The sequence below is a fragment of the Mytilus californianus genome, unplaced genomic scaffold (genome assembly GCF_021869535.1).
Source record: "Mytilus californianus isolate M0D057914Y unplaced genomic scaffold, xbMytCali1.0.p SCAF_5, whole genome shotgun sequence".
Lineage (NCBI taxonomy): Eukaryota > Metazoa > Mollusca > Bivalvia > Mytilida > Mytilidae > Mytilus > Mytilus californianus.
Genome location: NW_026262701.1, coordinates 83,549,072 through 83,560,834, shown reverse-complemented (window position 1 = coordinate 83,560,834; position 11,763 = coordinate 83,549,072). Strand labels below are relative to the sequence as shown.

Here is an 11,763-nt window from a genome sequence, read left to right as displayed (position 1 = left end):
AATATTCCTTTTCCCATACATTTCATTTGAAAAATAAAGATTGACATTTGTTTCTCGAGAAAAAAAATGTAATTTTTGCAATTTTCTTTATAAAAAAACAAGCACACTGAAATATCAATTACTTTTTCAATGGTCTTGGTGTATTATATATAGAAAACGACGTCATTGATGACAAACTTGCCATTTGAATTTCTCATCACAAATTATTATAAACAACATAACAAATACATTTGGAATTATTTTCCAAAAAACCAACATTCACAAATTTCCCTTACTTCATAATTAGTCCGGTCATGAAATAAACATTTCTGAACTGTTAAAGAAAACATGGCTAATCACTTAGAAGTGTTTTAAGAGGTCAAGGTCTCTCATTCCACATCCATTAAACTGACAACAGTAAATAGGATCCTAATTTATTTACTTGATTCTTTTTAAATCCGGAAAGGAAACATGAAATAAATACATTTCCTTAACGTGCATGTTTTTTAAGACCTCTGACACATGGTACGTAAAAGGTAACGTCAGGAAATAATATATAAGTGGAAGTCTGAGAATCTTGTTCTAAGCTTTGCATTTGCTTTATACGGACAATACGTGAAAATGAACACATGTATTTTAATATTTTACCTTTTACATTTAGTTTCATCTGATGTACCGAAAAGTAAAGGTAAGTGTATTAGATATTTCATAATTCTAGATTCTTAGGAATTATTGCATACAATGCATGACAAAAAAGATAAATGATTTAGTCATAAAATGAATGAGACATTAAAAACAAGAGTATTTATGTTTCCTAAATAACATTTTTATAATTGTGTTCCGCTCTATCCTTTTATCCTTTTCTTATCATCAGAGCATTCAGTTGAAACATAATAAATTTTCCTTGCCAAAAAATCAAAGTCTTACCTTCCGTTATTACTGCTTCAATGTTAATTACTGGTGATATGACCCCTCACAACCAGTACTGTAGATACACTGAGATACATGCCTTAGATACACTGAGATACGTGCCTTAGATACACTGAGATACATGCCTTACTATAATAGATACACTGAGATACATGCCTTAGTTGTTTTGGTTATTTGTGTCGTTGTGTTGCTGTCTGTGTGACATATAAGTCATATTCTTTTATTCATACTTGCATTTGCTAAAACATATGCATCTTACAAATGGTACGTTAAAGGAAATTGTAGCAAATGATACATACGTGGAAGTCCGATAAATTTGTTCTCATCTTTGTAATTGCTTTATAATACACACAATACATTTTTAATTTAATATTTTACCTTTTACATTTAGTTTCATCTGATGTATTGAGAAGAAAAGGTAAGTATAGTAACACAATGTTTTACAATTTTTAATTTTAAGGAAGGCATGTCAAAATAGATAAATTAATCAATCATTTAATGAATATCAGAGACATTTACAATTGGGTTATATAGAAATAAGAAGATGTGGTATGAGTGCCAATGAGACAACTCTCCATCCAAGTCACAATGTGTATAAAGTAAACAATTATAGGTCAAAGTACCTATGTTTTCTAAATTAAACTTTTTATTTTTATTTTTGCGCTCAGTCGTTTTATCCTTTTTCTTATCATCAGAGCATTCATTCGAAAAGGTTTATATGTTTCATGCTAAAACAATCGAAGTTAATCTTTCCGTTAATACTGTTAATAAAATTGTTGTGTGAAATTACCTTCCAGACCCAAAGCTGTAGAAATACACAGAGATACGGACCTTGCTTGGTCGTTTCGGTTATTTGCATCGTTGGGTTGCTGTCTCATTGACGTATGATTCATACTATTTTATTCATACTTGCATTAGCTAAAAAAAAACATGCAGCTTAGGTCAGCTTGCAGGAGACATTAATAGGCGATTGGGTATACAAATATGATCATCATGATCTTCTTCCGACCTGTAGTATATATAAACCTTGCCAAAGTGGGGCGTTCGTTTGGGTGTGCGGGATGTGTATATTCGTAGCAATGTTCGGTCAGAACGTTAAATCCAATGCCTCTTGCAGGGAGGGTGCCAAATTATCTGCACGTTAAGGATGTTCGTTACTCTTGTTTTTGACTTTCTGTCAGATATTCGGAATCCTCTAGTTTTATCCATGTTAGTGCCATTAAAAAATTTTGCCCGCTAACCCTCACTTTTCTTTTCATAATTTTATTATATATTGTTTAAAAAGCCATTTTTGAAAATCTTATATAATCCTTGTTATTTTTTCTTAGTATTTGAAAAAAAAAGATGCCAATGTTATATACATGAAAAATCTAAAGAGAAACATTTCCCGCCAAATTTTTAATGTCTTATATCTCGAAAACAAGCACACGGACCTTTTTTTTCTGCTATTTTAGTTCCTTTGTGTATATACTATCAATTTATATAACTCTTATAAAAAAGCTTGTTGTTTTGAAACAGAGCAGCGAACATCCTTAAATATCTTTTTGAATGGTCAGTAAGTGGCGTATTGCACGGCTAACGTTTTGTCCTCGTTAAACATACTAGAAGTGGCAGTCCAGATTTCGCGCCCTTCGCCCGTGCCGTCGAAACCTTTCAGAACCTACCTATTGTAAGAACTGTTAAAAGTTTCGTATCCTGAATATACATGAAATAATTGCCACAGGTGGTTAAGCAAGCAGCAAGTCGGCAATCAACTTACAAGGGGAATTTACAACCGTACTTTAAAACAATGATAGTTCCTATAGTTAATTTAAAATAAAATTAAAACAACAAGGAATAATTTTCAGTCATGTGACATTTTTCATACCGCAAATCAATATGCATATATTTAACACAAACGTTTCATTATACAGAGATGTTCAAAAATATAGTCGACAAATGCAAAAGCAAATTAAAAACCCATTTGTTAGAACATAGTCAAAAGGCCCCGCCACACACACACACAGACACACACATTGTCAAATGGACGATGGCGCTGAAAACAGTCCAGGCAGTGCTCCCACGATGTCACAAAAGCATGGACTCAAATTCCAAAGAGGAAAAACAAAAATTTGTTGATCTAAGTCATTATATATATATATTGATATCATGTAAATTGATCATTTATCCTCTGTACAGATTATAAGCGAATTTTAGTCGAATTGCAAACTTTATTCTGTACATTCACTTTTTGAACAAAGTATAATTTATAAAAATTCAAAATTCAAATTATAATGTGTGTAATTGTTTGGTTCAAAACTGATCATAGTTTGTGCAAACTGATAACTTATACACAACATAAACATATATATACAAAGACGCAATACTATGATAATACCAAATATCAAATACAAACTAGATTTGCCATTGCAAGCAATAGCGGATGTCACCCTTCCCCCATTGCCTCGACAGCCATTTCGATAATTTTATACATTGAATGTTCATATATGCATGGCTATACATCTTTCTGTAAATTTTCAGAACATTTGGAGCATTTTGAAATTTTTACACATTTTTGCTGTTTCCATGGCAACAGCGGCCATTTTTTAAATTTGAAAGTCAGAAGTCTCATTAATACTTGCCTGATATAATAATAATAATAATAATAATAATAATAATAATAATAATAATAATAATAATAGGGAAAAAGAAACAGAGGAAAAGCAATATGTCACCCGACATTGTCGATCGGGTGACATAATAAACCACTCAAAAAATGAAATTTGTCATTACAAAAATTTATTTTGCGTGAACTAATCGTGCTAAATTTAATACCCAATGACAAATGAATATTAATAATTATGGCAAATTTAGAATTCTATAAAAAATATCCAACTTAACAATTTACAGTTTCAGGTTTGAAAATATCCGGTGCCATAGGAGTTTCGAAGAAGTATTATATAAAGGGACTCCCAGATCACATCACACCCACTATAATAGTGGCAGAGCTCTCAAATATATTATGTAAAGGCTGTTCCGTAATTACTGACAAGGCAAAACAGCTGGAATGTAAAAAGAAACATTGTCTGCAACAAACTTCGCCATCTAAACTGTCAACTGCTGACAAAACGTTGATAGATCAACAAATAAAGAAATACATAATTGAGAATAAAGGGGATCCGAAAGTACCACCATCAATCGTGCCTATACTAACAGATGTGTTGTGTAAAACGTGTTATGAAATGAAGGATGGGAACAAACGAAAAGATTGTATTAAGAAATTTTGTGTGAAGACATTGGCGCTGAGTGGACCAACTCCACTTATGACAAAACAAGGTAAAATAGATATTTATGTTATGACTGTAATTTTACAGACAACAGGTATAACTCACTAAGCTTTCCTATTTACCAAATAAGCAATGGACTATTAAGTCAATATTTCCCACTTTCTTTCCTGTCGCCTTTCAGACATTGAACTTATTATAGTAAATCAGTAATATCCTGAATGATTCTGCTATATAATTGTTTCTATTGAAAAAATCATAGATATAGAATAACCATACATTGTCTCGAACTATAAATTTTATTTGTACAAGGCTTAGAAACAGATAGAAACCGAGGCTTTGCCGAGCATTTTTATCCTGTTTTGAGCCGAGTACAAACAAAATTTATAGTTCGAGACAATGTATGGTTATTTTTTACATACTGCAACTTAAAACTGTTCCAAATGAAATATTTAGGGTAAAAACCCTAATTTTTCAATTTGGAGCAAACGACGTCAAAATTACGCGAACCTCTACGGAAACGCATTGTCAACGTCATACAAAAGGCGATATACTGGTCAGTGACTATATATCACAAATGATTATACGGTCAATGAAATTTGACTGCGCAAATAGCACAGCTGCAGTATATTAGCCTTTAACGTGTAACCAAATTAGGATTTATCCGGTATGTGACATGTAATCGGTATCCATGATAGTGTCATATATAGGCGGAAATACCCGTTTGAAGCACATGGTGTTTTTTCTGAAAATTTTGTTGAAAGTATGTATTTAACTTAAAGATATGTCGACTTTCAGTGAAACAAATTATTAACTGCTTTATATCAGGTATTACATGACACACTAACACACATTGTTTGGTCGGTCAGATCTTTGGTATTCCGAGTTTATCTCCAACAACACATGTACGACACATGTTCTAGAAGGGCAAACGTTGGTGAGAACGTTATAATGAAATCCTTCATGTACTTTCTGAAACCATCTCATTATGTGCCTGATCTGGAGCATGTGTTGCTAGTTGTTGTTTGAATTTGTGTGTTGAAAGTTGTTGTCGGTATTTGTTTTTACGACTTAAAAATCTTTTTTGGAGTCACGTGTTAATGGTTTGTGTGGTCAGTTGTTTCTGAAATCCTTCTTTTGAACTATTTTTTCATGTTTTATAATAATTGATTTAACTATTTCAGGTTTAAATATTCCAGGTGCAAGAGTTTTAACCACTAAAAATATCAAGGATTTCCATATATACTTCCCAGGCATAGTTGTTGTGGCAGAACTTACAAATATTTTGTGTCAAACATGTTCAAAATTATCGGACGCTAAGAAAAAATTTAAATGTGAGGAGAAATTCTGCCTGCAAAAGTCTCTACCGACTGGACTACCAAGTGCCGACAAAGCTAAAATTGATGCAAATGTTAAGAAATACCTCATGGACAGAAAGGTTGATTTAGATAATGCGGGTCAAGTCATTCCTATACTGACAGATGCATTGTGTAAGGTATGCACAGAGTTACCGGAACCGAAAAAACGAAAAGAATGTGTTAACAAACACTGTTTGAGAACCTCAAAACTTAGTGTTCAGACACAAAAATTGCAAAAGGTAGACAAACCTGCTTCTCATACAGATAGTTTAAAGTCGACACACAATGAGATCTGATTGAGACCATAGATGCCATAGGTTTGACATTGACTACATAAGGATTAGTGTAAAGCCATAAAACAGAGTGAAATTATGTAATTGCGTTAAAAGAATTAAAATTTCGATTCATCTTTTGTTTTGCTTTTCTTTCTCTCCTTCCTGGGAAAGGAGGTGATGGAGTTGCAAAAAGTGTTTGAAAATTGGACTATCCGCTTTTGTTGACTGCTAGTCCAAGGGGGAAATGCGTATCATCAGCTCTGTAGTCAGTGCTTCGGTACTGACAAAATTTATATCATACCTTTCTTATTTTTTTTAGTTTTTCGGGTTTGAGTGTTCCGTATGAAGATTTATCCAGAAAAGCTCTTCGGACGTACTCAATCTTGAGTCATTTTATATATGTCAAATTCCCTTGAAATATGTACAGAAGATAAAGGATAAATCAATCAGGGTCGGTTTAGGACAAAACTTCACGACAAAAGAGATGATTTCAGCTTCCCAATTGTGAATTATCCATTTCCATGTAGTAACATTCCAGCAGCGCCTGCATATGGAGTTTATATCTCCTAGATACGATATTCCAGGGCTTGCGTTTCCTATCACGATTTCCTTAATAGAGGGTTGCTGCTGCTTACAAGGAAGCTATTAATCCAAGGGTTCCAGCTGGTGAAGTTAAAACCACCCCTTCGAACTTCACACGAGTTGGTGTACCGTTATGGAACATATGTTTCACAGATGACGACGGATATGTTCTAATCGCCGTTACCACAAAAATGTCCTCCTTTTCCCCGAATGTGATCTATCGAATTAGACTTATCACCAGGTTTGTACTAATATGAGCAGCACAAAGGGTGCCACATGTGGAGCAGGATCTGCTTACCCTTTCGGAGCACCCGAAATCACCCCCGGTCTTTATTTTTCTATGTTGTGTTGTGTATACTGTTGTTTGTCTTTCGGTCTTTTTCTCTTTATGCCATGGGGTTGTCAGTTTATTGTCGAATAATGAGTTTGGATGTCCCTGTGGTATCGTTCGCCTCTCTTTTTTAGCACTGTGTCGATAAATCTGGTGGTTGACTGGCAGATCCCGAGTGTATCATCAGCTCAGTATTCAGTGCTTTGGAACTAACATGATTAATAACATATTCTTCTTAAATTCTTTGTTGATAAATTTAGAAATAACTAAGATCTTGTTAAGTATTTATACATTCTTATGGTGAGCGCTCGCGTTAGCGTTCTCAATGAAGATAAATTCAGGAAAGTGCTTCAGACGCAACACATTTATAAAACGTTAATTTCATTGATTTATTTCATAGTAGGAAAAGTAAAATACGTATCGGGGGTGGTGTAGGTACTTTCTTTGGAGATTATAAAAAAAAAATAAGCGTTGTAACGTTGAATAACTGTCAACTGTTTTAAGATCTTTGGTTATAAATTGTTTTTGGAATTTGGTTTGTAATAACTTGAATAAAAATACGGTTTTTCATCGGGAACTTTTATGTTTTTTAGTTTATAACGATTTTATTTGCTCATAGATACAAAAAGGATCGGACACAAGTTTAACCAACTTATGAAGTCTTCTCCTTTACATAATATTACAATAACAATTATACAGAGCATGCACAGTTCAGTATATATATATATTAAAGGTAATAGTAAAATTAGGCATTTGCACAGTCAGAGAAGAAAAAGAAAGAAAGAAAAAAAAAAAAAAAAGCCTAACGCAATTAACAAGGAAAAGGATAGAGAATTGAGAAAAAGAAAAGAAAAGAAAAAATATAAATAAAAGAAAAAAAAAAAAAAAGGAAATAATACAAATATAAAGAAAAAATAAATAAATGAAATTCTGTGGACACGATGTTTTTTGTTCAGTCATATCTTATTTGATTATACTACAAGGAATCTTTTTGATTTTTTATATATCTAAAGACTTCTTTAAAGATTTCACAGTTTTCCTCGTATGTTAAAGTTTGGCTACCCTCAGTGAGCAACTGTAGATTTATTGTCACTTGTAGACGATGAATGTTGGTTAATAGATCGTTCCTTATATCGGCGTATTTATTGCAATTAAAGAAGAAATGAAATGAATCCTCACGCGGAGCGCCACAAGCACAATATGGACTTTGTATTATATTTGATTCAAATAGGTCGTTATTTAGAAATGAGGCTGAACATCGCAGCTGTGGTAAAATTACACTCAATTTCCGCGGACCATACATAAAATGCTTAGGTACAGTCTTTGCTTCGTATGTATTATTCAACAAATAGCGTTTGAACTTAGATAGGGTATCAAGTGTACGGATAGAATTATCAAGTTTGTTCCATTCTCTGATGGACGAGGGAATAAATGCAGAATTTGTTAAGGAGAGTCGACAAAAGGGGACTATTAAGTCATTGCCATTACGCAGTGGATAAACAGTTGTACTTTGTATAGTTGGGGGAATTAAATCACATAAATATTGTGGAGCGAGACCATTGTACATATTATAAAATAATTGGAGTTTTCTTCTGTGCCTCCTACTGTGAAGGGGTTCCCAGCCAGTCTCTAAATATAAATATTCGGTTTAAGTAAATATTGGCAGTCCTGTTACAATCCTCGCAGCTTGCAGTTGAAGTTTTTCTAATTTGTTTGAATAGCAAATACCACAATTGTCCCACACTTCGCAAGCATACTCAAATATAGGACGAATATATACCAGATACATTTTTTCTAAGTTCTGTCTTTTCATCTTAAATTTTAATTTTCTTAAGACTCCTAAATGCTTTGTTATATTTTTGGAAATATTTTCTACGTGCTCATTCCACTTTGCGTCCTGGGAGAGAGTTACACCTAAGTGTTTATGACTTGATGTGTTAGATATTGATCTTCCATTGAAAGAAAAATATAAATTACTTGGAATCTTAGTATTTGAGCAAATCATTATTTCCGTGTTATCTGGGTTAAAGGACATTAACCAATTTTTTGACCAATCATTGAGTTTGTTTAAATCATGATTAACTACTACCTCTAAGTCTGTAATGCTTGCGGTGGAATATCCCAGCGACGTATCATCAGCAAAAAGTCTAGTCAGTGAAATTAAATTTTCGCCAATATCATTTATATACAGCAAAAATAAAAGGGGACCGAGAACAGAGCCTTGGGGGACCCCCGCAGAAACAATGGACAATGACGAAGACGAATCTCTAATAACTACTTTTTGTTTTCTTTGAAAAAGATAATTTTTAGTCCATGCAAGTAAATTTCCCTTTATTCCATAAGAATTCATTTTATATATAAGTCCATTATGCCATACTTTATCGGCCAGCTGAAGGACGCCTCCGGGTGCGGGAATTTCTCGCTGCATTGAAGACCTGTTGGTGGCCTTCTGCTGTTGTCTGTTCTGTGGTCGGGTTGTTGTCTCTTTGACACATTCCCCATTTCCATTCTCAATTTTATTTATCAAATGCTTTGGAAAAATCACAGAAAACGAAGCAACTGAATTCTTTTTTTTCAAGAGAATTTAATATTGTGTTATAAAGTTCAATAAGTTGATGTACAGCTGAATGTTTAGGTAAAAATCCTGACTGATACATATAAATAAGTTTGTTCCTATGTAGATGGTTATAAATATGTTTGTAGACTACCCTCTCCATTACTTTTCCTACACAGCTAATTAGGGATATCGGTCGATAATTAGATGGTAGGGATGCATCTGCTTTCTTAAATATGGCAATTACATTGGCTATTTTCCATGAAGAAGGGTATTTACCTTGGGACAGGGATTTATTAAATATAATTTTAAGGGGTTTTGCAATTTTTTGGGGGAATATTTTAAGCATCCTGTGACTGATTTTGTCTGGCCCAGATGCTTTTTTAGGATCAAGAGTAAGAAGTATATCAACTATTTCACTCTCTGTTATTTGAATATCACTAATTATACTTTCCGTTCTATTCTCAAATGGGGGCATCTCAACATTTTGTTCCTCAAGTTTTGATATTGACGCGAAGTATTTATTCATTAGTTCACATTTGTCAGTATCGTCATATACAATATGGTCAAAATTTGGCTCATTATTTACATTTTGAATTGGTGGAATTGCGTTATTCCCCTTTGTAGATTTTATTAACATCTTCATTATTTTCCAGTAATTTTTAGGACTGGAATTATCCAGTAAAAAATTATCCAAATTTTTTTCAAAATTCTCTTTTATGTATTTGAAATTATGAGAAATAACATTTATGTTAAAGCGGCATAAAGTGTCAAATTCCTACCCCATCGAATTGACTCAACATTGATTGATAAGACACTACTTAAAAACGTTCATCAAAATTCTATAAAAAACAATACAAATGCATGAAATCGTTATAAAACATCACTGTTTGTGTGTCTTTTTTTGGACTTGACGCCATCTAATTCCGAAGATTGCCGATTAGCATGTGTACTCAATATAGATATAAGTAGGCAGACATAGAGGTAAGCACGTACATGCGTAAACTAGTATTATAACAAAATTACTGGTTGTATTTGATTTCATATAAAATTGTTTTTTTGTGGACCTAATTAATACAGGAAATCAGTCTTGTTGCTGTCTTTTTAGTTTCACTTTTCAGCTGACATTCTTTCCATTTACTGAAAATGTTAAGTAATGGCAAAGTCGACTTCCAACTGAGGGCATATATAGGTTACATGCATACTGATCTAAATGAGGTCAATTTAATGCTTTGCAAGACAATATTATATCAGCAAAGGTTTTCAGAAATTTTCAAATGTTGAATTAAAGGAAAATGAAAAAAAATATCTAACTCTTATTAATTATACAGTCAGAGTCGTATCTAATGTAAAAGAAAAAGTCATCATTTGTTTTTGATTTTATGGTTGTTTTTTTCATATATATATATTTTTATCATTTTTTTGTTTTGTTATTTAAATCAAAATGAAAACAATACTCTATACACTGAATGCGTCCGGAGCGCTTTTCTGGGTCAGGAACGCCTAAAGTCGAATTTTTGAAAGTCAAGGATGTATATGAACCGAAACAGATGAAGACCATATGAACAAAAGGACACAAAAATAATAATGAAATCCACCCAAGGTCAACTTTTCCTGAGGTATTTGAAACCTTAGTTTCCTAATAATTTATGAATTAATAAACGGAAAATGTAAAAAAAAAGGTTTGTTTTAAATCATGTCAGTATCAAAAAATTGACTACTGAACAGATAATACTATCGATGACTGATAGTCCATCAGCAGTGGTTTCGATCCAGTGTTGTAAATAATGAAAACAACGCTTTTATAAATTTCATGCGCTTGAAGCGATTTTCTTGATTTACATTCACCAGGAACGCCCAAAGACGAATAAGTGAGAGCCAAGGACGTTTAAAAACCGAAAAGTTGAAGAGCTACATGTATATGACCAAAAGAAAAGAAGACATACAATAGCTAAATCCTTCTCAATTTGCACAAATCATTTTTTTTTTATTGTTTACCCTCTCATTCAAATAAGCATTTCAACTTTGCTAGAATTCTCTCCTCAATATACGTATCAAATTTTGCAAACATGTTCAATCCCACCACATTCGTTATATACTTGTCCGATTTCAGGTGCCTGTAACTTAGTGCTCGTTAGTACTGTCTTTCTTATTGACTTTACGATTGTTGTTTTAGCATAAATCAGTCCTTTTTTACGTAACTTTACGGTATGGTATTTGTTCATTGTTGAAGGCCTTACAGTGGTCTCTTTTGTACTAGTTGTCTCATTGACATTTATACCACAGCTTCTTATTTTATAGCAAATGAAGAGGTAATGCGCTGGCATGATAGCTCATTAAATCCGTTAAAGTTATTCACATTACATCATTACGATCACTCCTTTTAATAGAAAAACAAAGAATATTGGGCATCCATCCATGATGCAAATCAGTACATGCACAGCAACAATCACATAAAGCAAAGGAACAACGCTTTTATTGCTGTTCTTCA

The 11,763-nt window shown here is 33.0% G+C and overlaps 1 protein-coding gene across 1 annotated transcript; it reads left to right on the top strand.

The window, feature by feature from the left end:
• Positions 1-587: 587 nt before the first annotated feature.
• LOC127702347 (uncharacterized) lies at positions 588-5,906 on the top strand. Its single transcript, XM_052206487.1, has 4 exons — positions 588-667; positions 1,301-1,327; positions 3,799-4,224; positions 5,357-5,906. The coding sequence occupies exons 1-4, from the start codon at positions 601-603 to the stop codon at positions 5,824-5,826; spliced, it is 990 nt and encodes a 329-aa protein (XP_052062447.1). The 5' UTR covers positions 588-600; the 3' UTR covers positions 5,827-5,906.
• Positions 5,907-11,763: the final 5,857 nt, after the last annotated feature.